The sequence below is a fragment of the Terrapene carolina genome, unplaced genomic scaffold (genome assembly GCF_002925995.2).
Source record: "Terrapene carolina triunguis isolate 2854851 unplaced genomic scaffold, T_m_triunguis-2.0 Scaffold210, whole genome shotgun sequence".
Classification (NCBI taxonomy): domain Eukaryota; kingdom Metazoa; phylum Chordata; order Testudines; family Emydidae; genus Terrapene; species Terrapene triunguis.
The window spans coordinates 14,521,915-14,547,234 of record NW_020664561.1 but is presented as its reverse complement, the minus strand read 5'-3'; the positions used below and the strand labels follow the sequence as shown (position 1 = coordinate 14,547,234).

The window sequence follows — 25,320 nt, the reverse complement described above, 5'->3', positions numbered from 1 at the left end:
CCCCCCCCCCTTACCTGCTGCCTGCTTCCCGCGAATCAAATGTTCGCGGGAAGCAGGGGAGGGGGCGGAGTTGGGGCGGGGACTTTGGGGGAGGGGCGTAGTTTGGGCGTGGGCGGGGCGTGGGCGGGGCCGGGGCCCCGTGGAGTGTCCTCTTTTGGGACACTCCACATATGGTAACCCTACTGTACAAACACAGCAAATTTTACAGATTATTTTATTTAAATCTGACTTCCTCAGTTATTCATTTGTAGATTACATCAAGTCAATCTGCACGATAACCATTGGTATGTGAATAAAATTTCTCTGCTCCTTTTAATGAGATAATTTTGCAAGAAACAGATTCTATGTAAATTAAAGAGACATAAGTTGGTTGCTTTATAGAGTGAGTGAATGGGTTTCAGGGGTGTTCTGATTTTCTCTTTTTTAGAACCCCCCTTTGGAGGGAATGGATTCAAGACTAGCAATGGGATATGCAGCCTTTTACCTTTAGGTCACTGGTTTAAATACAACCCCTCTTGGACGTGATCAAGAGTTGTTAGCACTTGTGGCCTATGTGTAATAATTGGGAGTCTCAATCTTCCTGTTGGACAAACATTCACATAATAAAATCACACTCACAGTATAGTGGGACTATTTGGCACCCTCATTGGCAATCTCAGCACAGAGGCCAAGATTTGAATGGGACTTGAAACTGTCCATGTAGAGCACAAAAATCAACAGAACCACCAAAGATATTGTGCACGCCCACTGTCGGAGAATAACAGAGTTCTCACTTTTTGTTTGGGTACAGCAAGTCAGATACTTTATTTTCTCTCTATCAATTGCATAGAGGGAGAGAGCTAATCAGGTCTCTCAACAGGCAAACAATTACAGCAAGCATTTATACCTTTTGTTACAGACAATAATGAGCAACAGCTGCATTTTGTTTATACATAGGTCATTCTGATATCTTGTTTTGCTCACTAATGTAGACTCTTAGTCTACATTCCATATTATCTACACAAGGTCGCAACAACTTCTCACACAGTTCTTTCCCACTCGCCTCACACATTCCTCGCTTCTACAAATCTCGCGTTATTAGGGTTACAGTTAGCCTGACTCTTGCTAACAAACTGTCATGCATTGCAATCCCCTTCCTGTCAGTTCTTTCTCTGCTTCCACACCACTGAGAACATGTGTTAAAAAATGTTTTAAAACTTTTAGGGCCAGATTGCATAGTGTGCATTTTAGAAGGTGTAGCACACAAGAGGGAGTCCAAGCAGAAAGGATGCAAAGGTGGCTTTAACTAATTCTGAGGGCATGGCTACACTTGCAGATGTAGAACGCTGTGAGTTAAACCCGCCTTCGGAGAGCACAGTAAGGAAAGCGCTGCAGTCTGTCCACACTGACAGCTGCTTGCGCACTGTCGTGGCCACATTTGCGGCACTTGCAGCGGCATTGGGAGCGGTGCATTATGGGCAGCTATCCCACAAAGCACCTCTTCCCATTCTGGCGCTGTGGTTTGTGGGAAGGGGGCGGAGGGGGCGGGGCATTCTGGGTCCTGTCCCAATGCCCCGTGATGCATCGGTTCACATCCCAGCATTCCCTGTGCTTCCGTCCACATTTGGCACCATCTTTCAATGTTTTTTGTACTGCGCGCTCTGTCTTCCCTTTCGGTCTGCGGGAATGGAGCCCGAACTGCTGAGGAGTATGCTGACGAGTCTCGCCAGCATGTCATGTTTGGGGGTCAAGTTATTCCTTAGGATCCAAAGTGACAGTGAGGGCTCCGACGACGATATCAACTCGAGTAACACATACGACACGAGTTTGCTTGTGGCATTCACGGACATGCTCACCACCGAGGAATGCTGCTTTTGGGCTCGGGAAACAAGCACTGAGTGGTGGGATCACATCGTCATGCAAGTCTGGGATGACGAGCAGTGGCTGCAGAACTTTTGGATGAGAAAAGCCACTTTCATGGGACTGTGTGAGGAGCTCGCCCCCACCCTGCGGCACAAGGACACGAGATTGAGCGCTGCCCTAAGGGAAGTCGAAATGTCCATTGTGATCCTTGGAGACCCACTTACCCTTTAATGCCGTAGCTCATGAAACCCTACACAGGGAGTCTGACAGCAGCAAGGAGCGGTTCAACAACAGGCTAAGCCAGTGCAGAATGACTGTGGAGTGTGCTTTTGGCCGTTTAAAGGGCCGCTGGCGCTCTCTGTATGGGAAGGTGGACCTGGCAGATAACCGCACCACCGCGGTTATATCTGCGTGCTGTACCCTTCATAACATTTGTGAAGGGAAGGGTGAATGATTCACTTAGGCATGGAACTCGGAGGCTCAACACCTGGAGGCTGAATTTGAACAGCCAGAGAGCAGGGCTATTAGAGGGGCCCAGCGTGGGGCTGCAAGGATTAGGAATGCCTTGAGGGAGCAATTTGAGGCTGAAAGCCACCAGTAATGTCTGGTGCCCTGCACGGGAGTGAAGTACAGTGGTTCCAATGTTAGTAGGAATCTGTTTTTGCTACACTGACTTGCAGTAGCAGTTTCTTTCCTGGGCTAAGGTATCTTTTACTTTATGCAATAGATTCATAGATTCTAGGACTGGAAGGGACCTCGAGAGGTCATTGAGTCCAGTCCCCTGCCCTCATGGCAGGACCAAATACTGTCTAGACCATCCCTGATAGACATTTATCTAACCTACTCTTAAATATCTCCAGAGATGGAGATTCCACAACCTCCCTAGGCAATTTATTCCAGTGTTTAACCACCCTGACAGTTAGGAACTTTTTCCTAATGTCCAATCTAAACCTCCCTTGCTGCAGTTTAAGCCCATTGCTTCTTGTTCTATCCTTAGAGGCTAAGGTGAACAAGTTTTCTCCCTCCTCCTTATGACACCCTTTTAGATACCTGAAAACTGCTATCATGTCCCCTCTCGGTCTTCTCTTTTCCAAACTAAACAAACCCAATTCTTTCAGCGTTCCTTCATAGGTCATGTTCTCGAGACCTTTAATCATTCTTGTTGCTCTTCTCTGGACCCTCTCCAATTTCTCCACATCTTTCTTGAAATGCGGTGCCCAGAACTGGACACAATACTCCAGTTGAGGCCTAACCAGCGCAGAGTAGAGCGGAAGAATGACTTTTCGTGTCTTGCTCACAACACAGCTGTTAATGCATCCCAGAATCATGTTTGCTTTTTTTTGCAACATCATCATACTGTTGACTCATATTTAGCTTGTGGTCCACTATAACCCCATGATCCCTTTCTGCCATACTGCTTCCTAAACAGTCTCTTCCCATTTTGTATGTGTGAAACTGATTGTTCCTTCCTAAGTGGAGCACTTTGCATTTGTCTTTGTTAAACTTCATCCTGTTTACCTCAGACCATTTCTCCAATTTGTCCAGATCATTTTGAATTATGACCCTGTCCTCCAAAGCAGTTGCAATCCCTCCCAGTTTGGTATAATCTGCAAACTTAATAAGCGTACTTTCTATGCCAATATCTAAGTCGTTGATGAAGATATTGAACAGAGCTGGTCCCAAAACAGACCCCTGCAGAACCCCACTTGTTATACCTTTGCAGCAGGACTGGGAACCATTCATAACTACTCTCGGAGTACAGTTATCCAGCCAGAATAAGGAATGTTTTCAAAGCCAAAAAATCCATTTATTGAAAAGAAAATTCAATTATTGAAAAGAAACAATTGCTTGGGAAACAGAAAGGACAAGGGGGTGGGGTGGGGAACGGTACAATCACAGATTTGCGTATGTCCTGTCTGGAGTGCTGTGCAATGAGTGCTGCACTTCAGGACGGCTATCCTGCATGGTGATGGGGGTTGAGTGCAAGGGTAAGGGTCGTAGTTTGCAGGGCTGGGTGGTGAAGCTCCAGGTGTTGGAGGCAGCTGGTGGCGGTAAGAACCCGGATGTTGGGGAAAGTGGGTTGGAGGTGAAATGGGGGCACAAGGGAAAGAGTTTTGGGACAAGGGCTGCGGGGGGGGGGGGAGAGGAGGAGAGGTTGGCACGGTAGTGCTCTGCCTGCATGGCTACGAGGGCCTGGATTGAATCTGCTTGGCGCTCCATTACGCTTATCAGCCAATCCGTGCTTTGCTGCTGGAGCACCGCGCTTTTGTGCCGGCACTCCTTGTTCTGCTGTTGGATCCTCTTTTCACTCTCCCGCCACTCCTGCACTTTTTGATTTTCATTACTTGAATGCTGCATTACTTCATGCAACATGTCTTCCTTGCTTCTATGTGGCCTCTTTCTGATTCTTTGGAATCTTTCATCCGGTGATGACACGGACGGCTGAGATCTCAAGGTTGCATCTGTAAAGGCGAAATGCAACACTTAACAGAGGCAGCATTGTTCACACCAGACAGAGCAATGGTTCCCCTGTACTTACGGGCAAGCACAGTCTACACAATAGCATAATTTGCCCATCCCAAAGCGAGCGCACATAACCCACGGGAGACCCAAAATGGTGAGTAATCACAGGGTCAAGCGTGACTGATTGTTTCACGGCTGTACTGTCCTCTGGGTTTCTGTGCCATGGGGAGAGCCAACAGCGGCAGGGGGCCCCTATACTGAACACTGTCCCCACATTTTCCACAGGAGTTCGTCCTGGAAGATATCTCGCTGCTGAGGGTGACCTAGGAAGCAAGGGAGGGTCTTCTACTGCAATGAGGCTTCTGCCCTGGCCCAGATGCAGCTTGCCTGTGTGCAGCAATGGTCCCTCCGCCCCTCACGGCACAGTGGCACAGACAAGTTAGCCTTACTGGGACAAGGACCACAGTGGCTCTCCCGAGAAACCTGCGCAAGCACATTGCCCAAGTTCTGGATGAGACCTTTGAAGAGATCACTCAGGCCAATTACCATGAGGTGAGAGCACATCAATGCCCTATTTCGCATCTAGGCATGCATGCAGCCCTAGCCCTTCTCGCCCTAAAAGCCCGCACCGAATAACTTCCTTCCCAAAATAAAAGCCGCTTACCGGGAACCTCCTCTGGTGTTTGTCCTTCCCCAAGTACCGGCCGCCGCGACTGGCTACCTTCCTCCTGGCTTGAGAACAGCCCCTGGCTGCATGCATCTAGGGATTCTGGGGTGCCTTCCTCTGCCTGTAGCCTATAGGACTAACCTGCTTGCTTGTATATATCTATATCTATATCTTTTCTTATAGTTTAAGTATTTGGTTTATTGTAATAGGTTTATAGATTTATATTAAAGTAAGTTTGGCTGTAATGCAAGAGACCTACAGGCTATATTCTGTATGTTATGCTAACTTTGCCTTAGCTTATCTATATTAAGACCTTTTACTCAAAAAGCAAAGTTGACCTATAGCTTGTTTCCTAAATAGATGAGTACCCACGCCTATGTCTATGACCTTTTATCTAGACCAATAGACAATGGAAGATGGCATAGGGGTTTTTTCCCCACAGACTTAACAAGTACACCACAAGAGACTGTTGTGCGTACATACCTGTCATCAATACGCACATACATACTAGCCTATGGGGTAAGTGTACCCTAAAATTTCTGTGGGTGAGGAATGAAATTTGGGCATAAGATGAAGGAGGTCCGGCATTTGCCCTATAAAAGAGGTAACCCACCTCAGTAGAGTATCTCCGTTCTTACTTTACTCCATCTCCATTTCTCTCTCTGTTCTCACTTTACTCCATTTCTCACTATCTCCGTTCTCACTTTACTCTATTCTCATTTACTTCCTCCACTCTATCTACGATGACTGCTACTACTTGTAGGCTATACTTGTTCTTCTTAAACTTTAAGTTTCAAGGGAACTAGGCTAAGCTTGGTTTTCCTAAGTTTTATTCTTAGTTTGTTTATTAGGTTTTTTATTTAAGTTTAAGTTAGTCAAGTAAACCCTAGTCAGCTTTGATAGCGCTTAGCATTTTCTAAGGACTGCATCCCTCGCTCAAGAATTGAGAAACCTGAACCGCAAGGCTGGCCCTGTGTCTCTTACCACCAGGTTATCAAGGAAGGGTGTGAGTATGTTAACCAAAGCTTTGTTGCATGTAATACTATATTATCATATGTATCTTTTGAATAGCAGTAATGCAATTGTAACTTTGTAACTCTGGGTATTTTACCATTTACTTACTATTATTGATTGTAATAAAAAGTCTTTAAGACTATATCTGTCTCAGTGTGAGCTTCCTGTAATACCCCCGAGGGTCCTTTATAAATTCTGTGGAGCCTGATTCAGGACAAGAACTTATCTTCTGATCAAACAGATTGGCAAGCCTAAAACCCATACTAATTAATATTGATGATAATTATTAATATTAATAAAATAAATTAAATTCCCATATTATCCAAATTAATATTATCAGTACACCCTAAAATCAGGCTACATGCCTCAGCACACTCACTCCTGCTTTGCTTCTCCTCCTGCCTTGTTGAACTGGGCTCTGAAGTGTCCATGGTGGTACTCGGAGTGGAGGTGGAGTCACCCCCAAGTATCGTGTCCAGCTCTTTGTAGAAATGGCAGGTCGTGGGGGCAGCACCGGAGCGGTTGTTTGCCTCGCGGGCTTTACGGTAGGCATTCCGCAGCTCCTTCACTTTAATCCTGCACTGCAGTACGTCCCGGTCATGGCCCCTTTCCATCATGTCCCTTGATATCTGCCCAAAGGTATCATAATTCCTATGGCTGGAGCGCAGCTGGAACTGGACAGCTTCCTCCCCTCAAACACTGATGAGGTCCAACACCTCGCCATTGCTCCATACTGGGGATCGCCTGGCGGGTGGAGGCATGGTTACCTGGAAAGATTAGCTGAGGGCACTCCACACCTGGCTGAGCAAACAGGAAGGGGATTTTCAAAATTCCCAGAGAATTTAAAGGGTGGGTCTGACGATTGGTCACCTGAAGGCAGGGCAGTAGAGTTCAAAGTGATGACCAGAGTGGCTAGAACAGGCATTGTCGGACACTTCTGGAGGCCGATCAGAGCGCATTAACAGGACAGGTTGTCCACACTGGCACCATGGCGCTCCAGCGGAGGCGCAGCAAACGTTATTCCACTCGCCGAGGTGGAGTACCAGCAGCGCTGTAGCCGCGGAGTCAGAGCGCTCTACGTGCCTTGTCAGTGTGGACGGGGAGTGAGCTAGTGCGCACGGAGCTCCTTTATTGTGCACTAACTCGCAAGTGTAGCCAAGCCCTGAGTTACTCCACATCCTATAGTTATACAGCAGCCTTTCATGGCTGCTCCCTATGGGTCACTGCAGTGACATGGAATCTCTGGGGCACAGGACTGCCTTAATTATACCTCCTCTCACTTCAACTCTATGAAATGCCCCCGGCCTGAGGGCCTCCTGTGTGGAGAGAAGAGGTGTGTGTGTGTGCGCGCAGGGTATTCCCAAGAGCACATCTTGTATCCCTCCAGCAGTCCCTTTACACCAGTGGAAAGGGTTGCAGAGCAGGGGTGAATTCCCCTGCCTATGTATGTGCAAAATTGATTGAAATTAGTGTGCACTCTGAATGTAATAATTTAGGCCTGGTCTACACTAGGAGTTTATGTCGAATTTAGCGCCGTTACATCGAATTAACTCTGCACCCGTCCACACCACGAAGCTATTTAGTTCGACATAGAGGTCTCTTAAATTCGACTTCTGTACTCCTCCCCAACGAGGGGAGTAGCGCTAAATTTGACATGGCCATGTCGAATTAGGCTAGGTGTGGATGGAAATCGACGCTAATAGCTCCGGGAGCTATCCCACAGTGCACCACTCTGACGCTCTGGACAGCAGTCCGAGCTCGGATGCTCTGACCAGCCACACAGGAAAAGCCCCAGGAAAATTTGAATTCCTTTTCCTGTCTGGGCAGTTTGAATCTCATTTCCTGTTTGGACATCGTGGCGAGCTCAGCAGCACTGGCAATGATGCAGAGCTCTCCAGCAGAGATGGCCGTGCAATCTCAGACTAGAAAGAGGGCCCCAGCATGGACTGATCGGGAAGTCTTGGATCTGATCGCTGTGTGGGGCGATGAGTCCGTGCTTTCCGAGCTGCGCTCCAAAAGATGGAATGCAAAGATCTATGAGAAGATCTCTAAAGCCATGGCAGAGAGAGGATACAGCCGGGATGCAACGCAGTGCCGCGTGAAAATCAAGGAGCTGAGACAAGGCTACCAGAAGACCAAAGAGGCAAACGGATCCCAGCCCCAGACATCCCGTTTCTACGAGGCACTGCATTCCATCCTAGGTGCGGCCGCCACCACTACCCCACCACTGACCATGGACTCTGAGGATGGGATATTGTCGACAGCCGGTTCCTCGGACATGGTAGTGGACGGGGAAGATGAGGAAGGAGATGAGGAGGACGAGGCAGTCGACAGCGCTTACAACGCTGATTTCCCCGACAGCCAGGATCTCTTCATCACCCTTACAGAGATCCCCTACCAACCGTCACCAGCCGTTAACCCGGACACAGAATCAGGGGAAGGTTCAGCCAGTAAGTGTTTTAAACATGTAAACATTTATTTTTCACAGAACAGGAATATTAAGAATGGGTTTTTCATGATTACTTTGCCCTAGGCGCTTAACTGTTCACTCCCTGGCAGTGCAACTACTTAAAAAAAATCAAACAATGTCCGGTGTAGCATGATTGTTCTGCCCAAGCAGTTCTACTGTTTAGTCCCTGCCAGTGCAGCTACAGTAAAATCCGGTCTATATGTCCAGGGATAGAGCTGAAATCCTCCATTGACATCTCCACGAAGCTCTCCTGGAGGTAATTGGAAAGCCTTTGCATCAGGTTCCTGGGGAGAGCGGCCTTATTGGGTCCTCCGTAGTAGGAAACATTTCCGCGCCAGGAGAGAAGCAAGTACTCCGGGATCATTGCCCTGCAGAGCATGGCGGCATACGGCCCTGGTCTTTGCAGGCTTTCCCGAAGCATCCTTTCTTTTTCCGTCTCGGAAATCCTCATCAGAGTGATGTCGCTCATGATGACCTGCTTTGAATTAGGTAGGGGAATGTTAGTATTGGGACTGCTTGCCTGTTCCTTTACAGAACTGTAACCGGCGGTTTACAGCCACGCGGTGGAGGCGGGAGAGGGGCAGCATACAGGGATCTTTCCCTGGGACAGCCGCGAGGGGGTGGGACAGGGGCAGAGTTCATGCTTGCCGGATTGCTGGCAGCAGGGACTGGCATTGCTTTCAATGTGAAAGGAGGCCAGTGCAACTATCAAAGTTTTAAGCAGCCACAAGTATACGGCTTACCATGTCGGCCTGCTACACAAATTCCGGTGTCCTGCCCCGCTTCTCTGATCTGCACTGCAAGACCCCAGGCACTGAATGCGAGGGCCGAAAATTCGACCTTGTCCTGAGTGCGCATGTGATAGGTGCTGTGCATGGTCTTGTTCACAGAGAAAGACTATGTTCTTTGTTCACAATGAAATTTATCTTTCTGAGGAATTCACTCCCTTTTTCCCATTCCCACAGCTGCAACTGTCTCACAACCTAGCCTGGCATCACACACCCAGAGGCTAGCGCAGATGAGGCGTAGGAAGAAGAGGACACAGAGGACATGTTCTCGGAACTTATGGGCTGCTCCCGAGCCCAGGCAGCCCAGCAGACACAGTGGAGGGAGAACTTGTCCCAAATGCACCGAGCACACATGGAACGGGAGGAGAGGTGGTGGCAGGAAGACCAGCAGGCGACTCAAACGCTGCTTGGACTAATGAGGGAGCAAACGGACACGCTCTGGCGCCTTGTAGATGTTCTGCAGGACCGGAGGCAGGAGGACAGAGCCCCGCTGCAGTCTATCTGTAACCGCCCTTCCCCGCCACCCAGTCCCATACCCCCCTCACCCAAAGTCCAAAGAAGGAGGGGCGGCAGAGTCCGTGAAAACTCTCACTCCACCCCTGCAGACTGCTCAAGCACCAGAAGGCTCTCATTCCCCAAAATTTGAAAAGTCCTTTCCTTCCCGCCTCACCCAAGCCCCCGTCCAAGTTTCACCCCCCAGTTTCATGTGTAGTTGTTAATAAAAAATATGTTTCTGTTCATTACTGTTTCCATCATGTTCTTTAGAGGAGAGTCTGTCTGAAGGGGGGGAAGGGGTAATTGGACAGGACAGCAGCAGGGCACACACACATTGCAGTCACTAGTTACCCTGGTCAGTCTGGGAGGTGGTTTTAGTGTTCTGTGGGGGGTGCTCTGTGACTTTGTGGCGGGGGAGGGCAGTTAGAGATCTTATGCAGCGGTCCTTATCCTGGATCACAGAGCCACGCAGCAGGGGATCTGTAACCGTCCTCCCCCTGCCACAAAGTCACATAGCCCCCCCCCCACACACAGTCCTGAACAGGAGGGGTGGCAGGCTCCGTTGAAACCACCAGTCCACCACTGCGGAGCCTGTCATTCCTGGAGTTTAGAAGCGTCATCTGCATCACTACACTACACCCGCTCCCCACCACAGTCTGCGTCCCAGGTTCAAAACTTTCCCGCGAAAACAGTAATAAAGAAAACGGTGTTCATTAACAAAATTCAAGTCATTTTATTTTTAAACGTGTTTTGGAAGGGGGGGAACGGGGTATGTAAATGGAGAGGATACTGAAGATTTAGTGGGTAAAGAAACAGGGGCAGGTTCAGCTTCTCTGTACACAAACTGAAAAGTCACAGGTTACCCTTCTCACTCAGGAACCTAGCTTTCAAAGCCTCCCGGATGCACAGCGCATCCCGCTGGGCTCTTCTAATCGCCCGGCTGTCAGGCTGGGCGTAATCAGCAGCCAGGCTATTTGCCTCAACCTCCCACCCCGCCATAAAGGTCTCCCCCTTGCTCTCACAGAGATTGTGGAGCACACAGAAGCTGCTATAACAATGGGGATATTGGTTTCGCTGAGATCACAGCGAGTCAGTAAGCTTCTCCATCTCCCCTTGAGACGGCCAAAAGCACACTCCACCACCATTCTGCACTTGCTCATCCGGTAGTTGAAGAGTTCTTTTTCAGTGTCCAGGGCGCCTGTATAGGGCTTCATGAGCCAGGGCATTAGCGGGTAGGCTGGGTCCCCGAGGATCACTATAGGCATCTCCACATCCCCAACAGTTATTTTGTGGTCCGGGAAGTAAATACCTTCCTGCAGCCGTCTAAACAGACCAGAGTTCCTGAAAACACGAGCGTCATGAACCTTGCCCGGCCATCCGACGTTGATGTTTGTAAAACGTCCCCTATGGTCCACCAGTGCTTGCAGCACCATTGAAAAGTAGCCCTTTCGATTAATGTACTGGCTGGCCTGGTGGTCCGGTCCCAGGATAGGGATGTGAGTTCCATCTATAGCCCCACCGCAGTTTGGGAATCCCATCGCGGCGAAGCCATCTATGATGACCTGCGCGTTTCCCAGGGTCACTACCTTTGAGAGCAGTACCTCAACGATTGCGTTGGCTACTTGCATCACAACAACCCCCACGGTAGATTTGCCCACGCCAAAGTGGTTCGCGACTGACCGGTAGCTGTCTGGCGTTCAGGGCCAGCTCCAGGCACCAGCCCACCAAGCTGGTGCTTGGGGCGGCACCTGGAGGGGGGTGGCGCGGCGCTCCGGCCCCCGGGGAGAGCGGGGCCACGGCCGGGCTCGCCGCCCTCCCCCCGGCGCTCCGGCCGCCCTCCCCCCCCGCCCCCTCCCCCCGGCCGCCGGGGGGAGAGCGGAGCCCCCACCAGGGCTCGCCACCCTCCCCCCGGGGCTCCGGCCGCCCCTCCCCCCCCACGGGGGGGGAGGGGCAGCCGGAGGCTTTTTTGCCTGGGGCGGCAAAAAAGCCAGAGCCGGCCCTGCTGGCGTTGCAAGCTTCCAGAGGGCTATGGCTACTCGCTTCTGGACAGTCAGGGCTGCTCGCATCCGGGTGTCATTGCGCTTCAGGGCAGGGGACAGCAACTCACAAAGTTCCAGGAAAGTCCCCTTCCGCATGCGAAAGTTTCGCAGCCACTGTGATTCATCCCACACCTGCAGCACTATGCGGTCCCACCAGTCCGTGTTCACGGCGCGGGGTCCCGTGCTTTGTGACAGGTCTGTGCCACTCTCAGACTTCATGTCCTCACCGCGCTGCCGTAGCCTCCTCGCCCGATTTCTCAGCATCTGCCTCTGGGAAAGGTGGATGATAAGCTGCGAGGTGTTGACAACGGCCACAACTGCAGCGATGGTCGCAGCGGGCTCCATGCTCGCAGTGCTGTGGCGTCCGCGCTGTCACTGACCAGAAAAGTGCGCGAACTGATTTCCCGCCGGCGCTTTCAGGGAGGGAGGGCGGTAGTGACGTACGGATGACGACAGTTACCCAAAAACACCCTCGACACATTTTTTTACCCAGAAGGCATTGGCGGCTCGACCCAGAATTCCAATGGGCAGCGGGGACTGCGGGAACTGTGGGATAGCTGCCCACAGTGCACCGCTTCCAATGTCGACGCTTGCCCCGTTAGTGTGGACTCATAAAGTCGAATTACCGTCCTTAGTGTGGACACACACGTTCGACTTTGCAATATCGATTCCACATATTCGATTTAAGTAAAATCGAACTACTCTTGTAGTATAGACATACCCTTAGACTCTGGACTGGGTGCTATCTTTGTCACTGTACTACAACTTTCTCACCTAGCAGAGAAAAAAACAAATGTGGTGTTCTTGCACTAGGGGATTTTCATGTCACACGGAAGATGAGAGTTTAATCCTTCTAGAAGGGTTCACTGACATACACCCGACTATATAAACATTCCTCTCATACTTAGACTTACACTAGTGTGTGGTGAGGTTCTTACTATAAAGACTAGAGACTGTTTACCCAGATCCATTTGGAAAATGGCAGAGAACTGTTTTGTGTTGATTTATATAGCTGTGTGAGAGCCCTTTGCATGCATGAGCTCAGGCTGTTCGATAAAGGATTGATAATCCATTCTGTTCTTACTAATTGAGAAATATTCTCAATAGACTAGAGGTCCCTAACTTCCAAGCCTGCTAATATAAAAAGGAAGTGCGTGTGTTAGGTGAATGGTGGTTGTGGGATAATACATTGGGTAGCTGTGTAAAAGAACCCAGGCATTCCCATGATGATGCTCTTCAAAAAAATAAAGAGAGTTTCTTAAACTTTTAGCAGAATTGCACCAGGGTTTTGACACAGTATTTCACCAGATTAAGAGAAAGAATGAGATACTGATGGTGACAAAAAAAGAAGAGATGAAGCAGTTGAAGTTGATAAAAATAGATAATGAAAAGCAAGATGCTTAAAGAGGTGACCTGCTGCCTTCTTAGCATAAATACATTTAAACATTACATTTTTCTTTTTACAGTTACTATCAGTTTTACTTCTGTTTAATTTCATTTTTCTTTTGTAACTGTTCAGTCTTGAGTATTATTCACATTTAAATGCTAACCCAGTGGCTCTCAACCTTTCCAGACTACTGTGCCCCTTTTAGGAGTCTGATTTGTCTTGCGTACCCCCAAGTTTCACCTCACTTAAAAACTACTTGCTTACAAAATCAGACATAAAAATACTAAAGTGTCACAGCACACTCTTACTGAAAAATTGCTTACTTTCTCATTTTACCATATCATTATAAAAAAAATTAATTGGAATATAAATATTGTACTTACATTTCAGTGTACAGTATATAGAGCAGTATAAACAAGTCATTGTATGAAGTTTTAACTTGCACTAACTTCACTAGTGCTTTTTGTGTAGCCTGTTGTAAAACTAGGCAAATATCTAGATGAGTTGATGAACTCCCTGGAAGACCTCCACATACACCCAGGGGTACGCATGCTCATGGTTGAGAACCACTGTGCTAACCTAACATTGCTAAAAAAAAACAAAACATATGTGAGCTGGTGTGTTGGTGCAACAGCACCACCTCTAGCCAGGCAGAGCATTGCACCTCAGTTCACAGAGTCTAGCAGGGCTGTCAGTCAATTCCTGGTGCCCTGAAAATCCCTTCTGTTCTTAAATGCCTCAGGGGTTTGGTAGGGGAACCCAAACCTGCCCACTTCACCGGGTTCCAGCTCAGAGTCCTCAACCTAGACAAGCCAAACCAGGACTCGACTCCAGCCAAGCTCTAAGCTCCTTCCTACCTCCCCCTGGTTTCTGTAGGCTCTTCAGCCTGCTGGTCTGGTCATCCCTTCTTAGGGTGCTGTCTCTGAGCGACTTTTCAGCAGCTTACTGGCAGGAGTTCTCTTCTCCAGCCTGCTCACTCCTCTGGCAGCCACCCCTCTGCTTCCTAGCTCTTTTATCCTTCCAGCTGCTGTGAGGCTGCCAATCAGCATTGGCTGGGACTACCTGCATTAACCCCTTGGTTGCTGGGCCAGGATAGAGTATATACATCCCAGGGCACCTTAATAATCATTCTTTCATTTTTTTAGATCTTAAATTCATTGTGTTTTGCATTTTTTAGAGTTAAAATAACTCAAGTAACTTGGTTTTTCTTTTTCTTTTTTTTGTAATTAGGTATAAGTAAGGCTGCGAGTCTGTCACGGAAGTCTTGGATTCTGTGACTTTCTGGGACCTCCATGACTTCTGCAGCGGCCGGTGCGGCTGCTGTGTGGTCCTGGTCCTCCCGGTCCCCGGAGCAGCACTGGCAGTACTGGGCCATGCCCCCACCCCAGCAGTAGCAGAGGTCCTGGGCTGCGCACACACACACCCAGCAGGAGTCCCGGGACACTCCCCCCACAAGCAGCATCAGCAGCCCTGGGCCACACACCCCCATGAGCAGCATTGGCGTTCCCGCCCCCTCCCCCCACAAACAGCAGTGGTGGTCCCATCCGCCCAGCAGCAGCGGCGGTCCCAGGCTGCGCCCTCCCCCACAGCAGCAGCCCCACCCCCACGTGAGCAGCAGCGGCAGCGGTCCTGGGCCACCCCGCTCCCCACGTGCAGCAGCAGTGATCCCGGGGCACACCACACCCCCGTAAGCAGCAGCGGTGGTCCTGGGCCAGCTGCCCACACAAGCAGCAGTGGTGGTTCTGGGCCACCCCCCCCCCAGCACCAGCGGTGCCCCAGGCTGCTCCCCCTCGAGCACCAGTGATGCCCTGGAGCCCCTACACCTCGGAGCACCCATCCAGAGCAGCAGTTGTGCCCGTAGAGTCCCCCAGAGCACTTAAAATTTAGTCAGTGGTATTTATAGTACAAGTCATGGACAGGTCACTGGGTTGTGAATTTTTGTTTACTGCCCGTGACCTGTCCATGACTTTTACTAAAAATACCCATGACTAATCTTATACTTAGGTATAAGGCTCTATCTAAGACTAAGCCTATTGGAGACCATAAAGTTTGACTCTTTTTTTGTTACTGTTCTAATACATTAATGCTTAAAATATTTGACCATTTTTAGATTATCTGCAAATATTTGACCAATGTCTGACTGGTCAATTGACAAATCATTTTTGGACGATCAAATACCCAACCCTGGTCAGGCAGCCTTCTCCTCATTGCCTGGGTGCCAACTAGGGGTCACTGAGAGCACATTATTGACAGTCTCTCTACTCTCAGTTCCAGTACCTGGCATCATAACAGACACAGTAGCCAGGAGAAGCAATTGCTCAGGAAGTCCTTCTCAGCCCTTGTAGCCAAGGGATAGAGCATGCTCAGTCCAGACTAAATCTTCAGAGAACTTAACAGACAAACTCTAAAAGGTTGCTACTGAGCATGTGTGAACTGCAATTTTCAGTGGGTCATAACTCAGCCAATTTTGGGTAGATTTTTACATGGACATAAAAGGCATATCCTTGACACCAAGGCATACAGACGCTAGAGTTTCTCAATGAACTGGTTGTACCAATTTTTTAATATGAGCAAAACAACATAGTTTTCCCTAATCTATGTTCACAGAAACATCTGGACTTTAGCTGAAAATTTAAAAAAAAAATTCAGCCTGAGACAGACACCTGGCTTGGAAAATTTCAACCCAAACAGCTAATGTTTTGCAAAGTTATTAGCAACATGGTCTTATAAAGGAACATGTTAGGCAAACTTATCTAGAGGTGTCACTACCAGTTTTGCTTATATTCAAAGGAAGTATGTCAATTTTGGCCCTAACAAAGAAAGAGGTGTAGGTTAGTAGTGTGATCCTGAGCTGTAGCAGTGTAGCTCTGATGCTGACTTCCTCTGGGGTCTTGGGCAAGTCTCCATAAACTTAAACTTTGCCTCCATTTTCCTGTCTGTAAAATGGGGCATAATACTACTTACCTATACCTACCTCTCAGATGTCATGCCATAGACCCACTCTGTCACCTTGGATAAATCAGTTCACTTCTCTATGCCCCATTGCCTGTCATATCTATTTAGATGGTAAGCTCTTCAAGGACTATCTCTTACTATGCTTTTGTATAGTACCTAGCAAAAAGTTATCTTGACTGAGGCCTCTACAAACTACATACTAATAAAAAGTTAAACATTTATTCCAAGTTCTTCTCTGCTTTGTATTTTCCTGTCTTTTTTGTCTGACCTTTAATTATAAACTCTTTTGGGCAGGATCTGTATTCATTCTGTGTCTTCTGCATGGCTGAGCTCTTTGTCAGGGCTTACTAATCAAATAGAAAGTAGTAGTATGGGCCAGACGGTCCTCTCTACTTCTGGAGAGGATCCAGCTCTGGTGATCTGGCTGGGGAGTAGCTGAGTGAGTGCCAGCTCCATGGCATCATCCCCTCCTGCTTTTCCTTGACCCAGTGAAAGCCTCTCCATGGATCCAGGGGAAGGGGCTCTAAGCATAAGGAGGATTACAATCCGTGAGTGGAAAGGAGTGTAGACAGGAGCATGGCTGCTCTCCAAGGTACCATGACCCCCAACCCTACTGAGGATCCCAGAACAAAATAATGTTGATTTTGTTAGCGTTCTATTACTTGCTGTTAACCTAAACTGATTGGGGTCCAGTGGTGGATCCCATGGAATCATGGCTCTTGTAGAGTTATGTTCCCATGAGGGTTGGGGAGCCATGCGAAGATAGAAGACCACGATGTGGATGGTTCTGTCATCTATGGATCTCCCAGGATCTGGGGATTTAAGAGGCCAGTTCTCGTTCTGCAAGGGCTAGATGGCTAAATTCTGCCCTGTGAAGGAACAATGTGTTGGAAATGTAGTGTGTGTGGAAACTCCCAGAAATTCTTGTATCCTTGTGTGTGTGTATGTGTGTGTGTTCAGTTTTTTTTTAATAGGACAATTTGTCCTCTTAACTTTGAACATGAAAAGAGCTATGTGAATGCTAAATATTATTAATAATTACTATTATTACTACCATTATTAAGCATGGAGAAAAATCAACATGTGTCAAATGGAAAAGGATAACTTTGTTAGGGAAAGAAATGATATTTTTAAACTTCTAAGTGGATATTGCAAACAATGGAAAGAAAAAAAATCTCTAAAAATGCATTAAAAATAGACTGTTTCCTTCTAAATGTTTCAACTCCATCTTCATTGCTTTTGAAGGGTCAGTAACAAGCTATTTAAGGAGGAGATACCACAATGTATATATAAAAAAAGTTTGGCGGTAGAACAAAGTGATAGTTTTCTACTTTCAAACCACATTTGCCCTGTGCCAGCATCAGCATTCTGCCATTCTTTTCACCTCTGCTCCTCAGTTCAACATGGGAATAGCAGATATATGAACTTGACAAGATCTCTAAAGTACACAGAAAAATATAGTGAATCAAACTGGAAAAGAGATTCTAATTTCTGCATCTTAGTTTTATTTTTTCTTTATCTTTAAATAATAGCATATCCATTTTTGTGTTTTAATATAGAAGAAAATATTATGATATTTTCATTGTAATCACACTGAAAAAAGTCAATCTTTCAATGTATGGCTTGTCTACCTGTTTATAAAAAGTGTTTATAAATTGTTAGTTTATATTGACATTCTGGAAGTATAACGAAACCTCTGCTCTTCTTTTAACAGTTACTAATTTGCTACAGCTTGGAGCACAAGAGATTTATTTTATTAAAGAGGTTAATTCACTTAACAGTTTTTAATCTGAGCAGGTGCGACTGCAGCATTAATCAAGCAGTTCAGCCTTTGAGGTCACCTTTGCTTCACACACTAATATGTCATTTTAAAATAATAATTTTCAACTCTTCTGAACTGCTGCTGTTTGCTATCAAGAAGTTAAACATCAGAATTTAGGTTGGTTTACCATACAGTCCATTTGAATGGTTTACTGACTTTTGGCAACTCAGGTTTCATCACCAAAGTTCCTTTAACTTTATAGTTTAAAAAGGCACCAGGGCTTCAAAAATCCTGATACAGCAATAGGAAAACAGTATTAAACATCTAGGGCCACATTTTCAACCGGGCCTCAATCCAGCCACTTAAATTTGTGTCTGCAATTTTGTATGTGTATATTTTTGAATGCATAAGCCCCCCTTTTATATTTATATACACTTAAAACTAACCCCCCCCCCCGATATGCATGTTAGAGGAGAAAAATTAAATGTTATGGCTTTGTAAGATATTAAAGGTTTATCAAGCATCAAAAGTCAATTCTATCATGAATTTTAAGAGTTTCTACACTTATTTTGGGGGTTCTATAAAGGTAGTGAGTGTAATTCTTCTACAGTTATACCAGTGGTTTCTTCATCTTTCTCTCTCTTAAATAAAGTCTATTAACTTTTGGATATTTGCGTTTGCCTTTTCCTAGTTCATCTCATCTATTCCAATAATTTTTTTTGTCACACACTTGATCAGCACTGTCTAGAGTTGCTTTTCTATTTGCTGCTTGTCACTCAATCTATTTTTTCATAACCCAGAATCCTCCATAAACACATTCCTGTTTCTGTCTCTTTCAGGTGCCAAATTGTTTGGCATATAGATGAGAACAATTCATCAGAGATTCTCAATATTTTTTCAGTTACTGTGACCCTGCATTCAGTCACTCACAAACAGTCTTCCTGAAATGTGCCACAGAATCCTTTCCACAAGCTCCCACAGAGTTGCAAAGGAGAGGCTGCTGGGATCCGGGCAATGATTTATGGGGTATTCTTGGCATCTGAGGAAGAATAGCTGCAAATGGTTGAGCTAATCCGCATCAGCAGAAGACCAGCCATGGCAAATGAGAACAGGTTTGCAACCCACACAGACAAGTATAAAGGGAAAAAGGGAAGGAAAGCTACGAGAGGTAAAAGAAAGAAAACAAGATGGATGAGCAAATAGATAAAGCAGAAAACCAGGGAGAGGATACAGAAAAGAGATTTCAGAGAAAAAGCATTTAGAAATCAGGAAGGGAAAGCTAGATAAAATCCTCCCAAAAGAAAGAGTGCCTCTTATCCTCAGAAAGACAAAGTACTGCTTCTACAGCAGTTAATTCAGGCATTGGGAAGGAGCAACAGAACTGAGAATGACTAAAAGGAAAAGGAAAACCAGGAAAGGAAAGGGTGTAATTTCTTCTGGCCTCAGAACACTTCCAGCGTGCATCCATTTTTCAAATTGTTTTCAAGAGTGGGTCCCCCAAGATTTCCCCCCTTCATTTATACATGGGATTCACAATCTCCAGCTGCTTCCCTTGGCATTGTTTCTCCTCTTACTTCTTCCCATGTTACAAATGGAATTTGAGGTTATATACAGCAAAATTCAAGCAAACAACAACAAAAGCAGACAAAACAATGCAAACAAGAATATCCAACTTCTGTTCCATGACACAGAAGCTCCCATGAGTCTTTTTATAGTAAGGAAGAATCTGGATATATATTGTGCAAAACTGGATTCAATGAGTTTTGCTCCCTGAGGGTGTTTTCAGGCTACGCCCTTCAATTTTTGCTGGCAAAGTAGAATAAACAAGAAAAAATGAGAAAAAATAATTCCTCTTACTCACTGAACATAGACATATTCATAATCACCCAGAGCCTTTTTTTTTCATTTTGCTGTCATTTGAGGAAACATTTAAAGGTCTTTCTCCACTCTTTGCCCCCACCTCTTTCTTCAGGGCACCAGTCAGTTCCAGCTACTCTCCCTGGCCTCCAATGTGATTCAGATTTATCTGAAAGAGCTAGACTGAATGAGTTACCAGGTCTGAGGTGAGCAAAATGAGCCAGGATGGAAGGGTCTTACTGATACAGATCCCAAATACAGGGGCACAGGATTTGCAACAAATAAACTTCACTCTTTCAGATACACAAGTACAGGGCAATATGGCAAAAGTAGCTATTTGCTCTTCATCAGTTGAGTTCACATGGCTAGGTTTTACTTTAGTAACATCTGGATATTCAGACAGAAAGTCCAGGATGACTAAGGATGGACAAATGCATGACTGAAATCTTAAGTTTTCCCCTGAAGTCCATTATTATACTAGACAGCTAACATTTTTCCCATACTGACCCCAAATACTATCTAACAAAATGTCCTTCCAGATGGGCGTGTGAGATGGCAGATGTTCTCCCACAATGTTTTACTCATCTTTCCCTGACAGTATTGCCAATTTATTTAGGTTCAAGGGTGTAAACAGGAGTTAGTTAGTCCAAATGAGGAGACAGTTCATTAAACAGGAAAATGATGTCAGATAATTTCTGAGAGTTCTTTTACATTACTACGTTAGATAGGGCTGAGTCTAAGAAGTTGTCAGCTTCTGAAGAGTCTATGAAACAGGGATGGTCAAAAAAACACAGCACCTTATAAGTCAAACACAATCCACAAGCTGTGTCTAGCCCTTAAGCACCATTCCAGGCTGCTCTTGGTTTTCAGTGATTTCCGCTAGTATGGGGAGATGAAGGACCCAGAAAATATTTATCAAGAAGTGGTGATGCTAGACAGGAAGCGCACATGCAGCTGACGTTTGCTGTCATCCAAGAATGTTGTTCTGCAATAGAGATGTTAATAGGTCTTCACATGGATTTCTGTACTTGTTTGCACTGAAGAGATGACTATACATTCCTAAGGAATATATGGAAATTGCCACCCTGCTTTGGTGGTGACAGAGCAACATGTGCTGGGTCCCGCAGGCAACGTGCAGTGCAGCACACTGGGCCTTGGCACCCCCATAAGCCACTTGGCTCAGGCTGTGGAGGGGAGGAGAGGGCATGCTGGGAGAAGGCCCCCCCAGCAGGCTGCTTTGCTTGGTGGGCAATGAAGCAGTGCATACTGGCACCTGGTGTTCCAATCTACCCCATCCCCTCGGACCCAAGGGAGTCACCTCACGTGTGGGGCAGCACCTCAGGGTGTGAATCAGGTTACAAACAAAACCCTTCTGCTACCCAGCCCTAAGGGCTTCATGGCGGCTGAGCAGCCACCAGGCCACGCAACCAGCCGCCAGAACAAGGGGGACACTCCTGCCACAAACAAATAGAAGGGACCGTGGGGGGGAGCGGCTCATGTGGAAGGCTCTTATCAGTGGGAGGGAGCCAAAAAGAGGTAAGGTGGTTGAATCCCCGGGACCCCCAGTTCCCCGGATGAGAGCAGGACCCGGCCCCGCCCCCGTACTGCGACGGGGCGGGGCACGAGATAGGAAATCTGAGACGCAAAGAAGAGCCATTGAAGCCCCGCCCCGTCACGCGCATGAGGAACCTCGCTCGCGCGCGCGGTTAGTTTGGAGGGAAGAGCAGAGCACAAGAGGCGGATTCATGCTAACGGTCGGTGGTCACGAGCCAGGTCCCCCATTGGCTGGGTGTCCCGCGCCGGCCGCCCATTGGCTGTAGTTCCGGCTCGGCGGGTAACGGCCCGGGGCCGCCAGGCGCGTGGCTGTCTGAAGCAATGGCCTCGAGTGGCCCCGAGGAAGGGGCGGCCGAGATAGAACAGGCTTCGGGTGAGAACTCCCGCTCATGGCCTGCCGGGCCCTCGTCCGGCGCTGGGCCGAGCCGGCGGCCGCTTCTTTCCAGCCAGGGCGAAGAAGAGGCGGAGGCCGACCCATTGCCAGCCCAGTACCCGTCCCACCTGGGGGCCGTGCCAGGGCGGGACAAGGTGGCCTTGTACTGCGACAGGCTGCTGCGGGGCTGCAAGGTGAGCGGGGCCCGTACCCTTGAGCGCAGCACTGGCCGGGGCAGGTGGGGAGTTCCCTGGAGCCGCCTGCGAGGGGAGGGGTTCCTTTCTGGGGAGGGGCAGGGGGCTCTACAGGGCATCCGAAGAGGCGAGGCGCGCTCAGCCCCACGCGGGCCCGCCCTCTGACGGTAAACAGCTCCAGCCAACGAGAAGATCCACATAAGGGACCGTGCGATCATGCCCTCCGGACGCTGCCCCCGGGAGGCGGAGTAAAGAATGTAATGGGAGGGGAGAGCAATCGGAACGAAGGGAAGGGAGGAGAAAGTGGCAGATGGAAAGGGGAGGGGCTGGGAAGAAAAATAAAAATCCAAGAAGGGGCATCTGTAAGGTTAGAGAACACCCTTGCAGAGTGCCATGGTGTTTACTGGGCCTGTTAGTTCCAGGATCTGAGAGAGACAAGATGGGGGACCTTTTATTGAACCAGCTTCTGTTGGTGAGAGAGACACGCTTTCCAGCTTACACAGGTCCTGCAGAGGAGCTTGGTGTAGCTTGAGAGCTTGTATCTCTTGCCAACAGAATTTGGTCCAATAAAAGATAGTATGGCACCCACCTTGTCTCTTATGTTATTTAGTAGCTGTGTCACGTCTACTTCACAATGGTGTTAGTGCAAGAAATTGACATTTTTTTCTCTGTAAAATAAAATAAATTGCCAACCTCTGGGAAAAGTTGCACACCTCACAGATATGAAATAACCTCGCCACCCTAAATTATGTCATGTCACTCAACTGGCATTTATTAAAAAAAAGGATGGTGGTTCATAGTATGTACAGAGTCTTAATCTTCCCATGTATTGTCATTTGATAAGCTTCAATATTCTAAAGCTTAACTTGACAGAATTAGTTGAAAAGCTATTCAATGATTCCCCACTGTGCTGTTTTGAGATAGCGTTACCTCCTTTCTTTGGCTAGGTCTACACTACCCGCCTGATTCGGCGGGTAGAGATCGATCTTCTGGGATCGATTTATCGCGTCTCATCTGGACGCGATAAATCGATCCCAGAAGCGCTCCCCCGTCGACTGCAGAACTCCTGCTCGCCAAGAGGAGGAAGCACTGTTGATGGGGGAGCTTGCCTGTGCCGCGTGGACCCGCAGTAAATAAACTTAGTTCGATTTAGGAAACGTTGACTTCAGCTACGCTATTCTCGTAGCTGAAGTTGCGTTTCCTAGATCGATCCCCCGCCCCAGTGTGGACCAAGCCTTAGTTATAATGGCTGTCTCTGATAAGCTGGAAAGCTATTTAAAATCCATCCTCTTTCCCTGAAGAGTAGCAGCGTAATAAAATTTAGGAATTTGGTTATTATTTGTCAATACAGTCTCTCACAGCACTCTGATTCAAAGTAATTGTGTATTGTTTAATTTTAACATTGTCTGTTAACTTTTTTTAAAGTATTTCCCCCCCCCTCTGGGGTTCACTCCTTTTTTTGCTTTTTTCTCTTTCCTGATAAGAGAGTGTACTCCCTCTCCCCACCCATTATTTTCTTTCCTTCTCCCTCCTCCCCATTATATCCTTCTTCTCTGCTGCTCTTAAAGTTTGGGAACCACTGCTCTAACAGCCCGCAAACCCGTTTCACTAAATTGTGAAATCTCATGAACCCCCTCCTAAAAAGGAATATTTCCAGGGATTTAAGTTTAAATTTTCTCAGTGTGATGGATGCGCTTGCTTTACTCTGCCTACCTCTTGGAAGTCCGGAACCACTGCTGGCTCCCCCACTGATGGGGGCAGGGCTCGGGCTGCCAGCCCCAACTGCCCGGCCCCGCTCTTCCTGGGGCTCGGGCTGCCAGCACCACGCGGAGCGCTGGGGTTGGGCTGCCGGGGGCAGGGCTCTGGCTGCCAGCCCAAATAGCCCGGCCCCACTCTTCCTGGGGCTTGGGCTGCCAGCCCCACGCAGAATGCTGGGGTTCAGGCTGCCAGCTCCCCCGCTGACGGGCAGGGCTCGGGCTGCCAACCCCAACTGCCCAGCCCTGCTCTTCCTGGGGCTTGGGCTGCCAGCCCCACGCAGAGCACTGTGGTTCGGGCTGCCGGCTCCCCTGCTGACAGGCAGGGCTTGGGCTGCCAGCCCCAACTGCCCGGCCCTGTTCTTCCTGGGGCTTCGGCTGTCTGCCCTGCAATTGGGTCCCACCTGCTGCCTCCAATGCCCGGGGTCCTCTGCTCACCCTTAGGGAAATTTTTCTGGCAACCCCCCTGTAACATTCTGCAAACCCCACTTTGGGAACCACTGCCTTAGAGCAGTGGTTCCCAAACTGGGGTTCGTGAACCCCTGGGGGTTCACAAAGTGTTACAGGGGGTTCTTGGGAAAAAATTCCCTAATGGTGGACAGAGCAGTCCATAGGGACCCTGGGCAGCACGGGGCAAGCAGCCCGGAGCCTCTGGACTTCCAAGAGCTAAGCAAATCAAAGCAAGCATATCTAGCACACTGAGGAGATTTAAACTTCAAAACTCCTTATAAGCAATGGAAAGGGAAGTGGATATTTTTTGCTGTTTTTAAAATAAATAGGCAGCTAGTATTGTTTTTAAAATTATTATGAAGAACAAGTTTAAGCTTTGTTGTACCGTGTGTTGTTTGCCTGGACTGCTCAAGACTTGAATGCTTGTGTAGGAGGAACTCTGAGCTGGCTTCTTAAATACCTTTATGCTGTTTCACATCTGATATTCCTTGATGAAACGTAGGAGTCTTGTCGTATAACAGGCTTATTCAAAGTGATACAAGCTACGAAAGTGAGATCTTGGAAGAGTGTTGCCGTTTTCATCATGTAATAAAAATACTGTAATGATAAATAATAATTAATAATAAATAGTGTGTAATAAAATGTGTTTTTATGACATGCTTATATTTCCAAGATCACTACTTTTTATAGTTTATACTGAGGTAAAGGAGAAAATCCCTGGAAATATTCATTTTTAGGAGGGGGTTCGTGAGACTTGACATTTTAGTGAAAGGGGTTCACAGGTTGTTAAAGTTTGGGACCCACTGCCTTAGAGTGATGTATCATGTTTTATGGATTAATGTGAAGTTTTAATTAAAAATAAATTCATATAAAATTGCAGTGCCTTTAAGATAGATGAGAATTTTTTCTCTTTGTTCATGTAATAGGCAGAAGATGCCAATAAAGCAATGAGTAAATATCTTCTGGAGAAATTGAAGATGAAAGAAAAATGGCTTGGAGTCTGGAAGACCAATCCAGAGCTTTTCTTCATCAATTCTGAAGATGTCCTTATACCTTTTGTTGGAATACTTGTTGAAGTAATTTTCCTTTTTATTTTTTCATTCTAGTTACCATACATACTCGTTCATAAGCCAAATTTTTTTTTTTTTAGTAAAAAAGGGAAGCACCAGAGAAGGGGGTCGGCTTATGAACGGGTATAGAGAGGGAGAGGTGGGACACAGCCCTTCCCCCCAACAGAGGGAGCAAGGAGAGGCAGT

At 47.4% G+C, this 25,320-nt stretch overlaps 1 protein-coding gene across 1 annotated transcript in view; it reads left to right on the top strand.

The window, feature by feature from the left end:
- The first annotated feature begins 21,614 nt into the window (after nucleotides 1-21,614).
- Nucleotides 21,615-25,320, top strand: part of LOC113407257 (testicular spindle-associated protein SHCBP1L-like) — a 59,078-nt gene continuing 55,372 nt past the window's right edge. Inside the window, 2 exon segments of the mRNA XM_026655560.1 lie at nucleotides 21,615-21,860; nucleotides 24,991-25,140. Coding sequence (XP_026511345.1) covers nucleotides 21,615-21,860; nucleotides 24,991-25,140 — 396 coding nt within the window.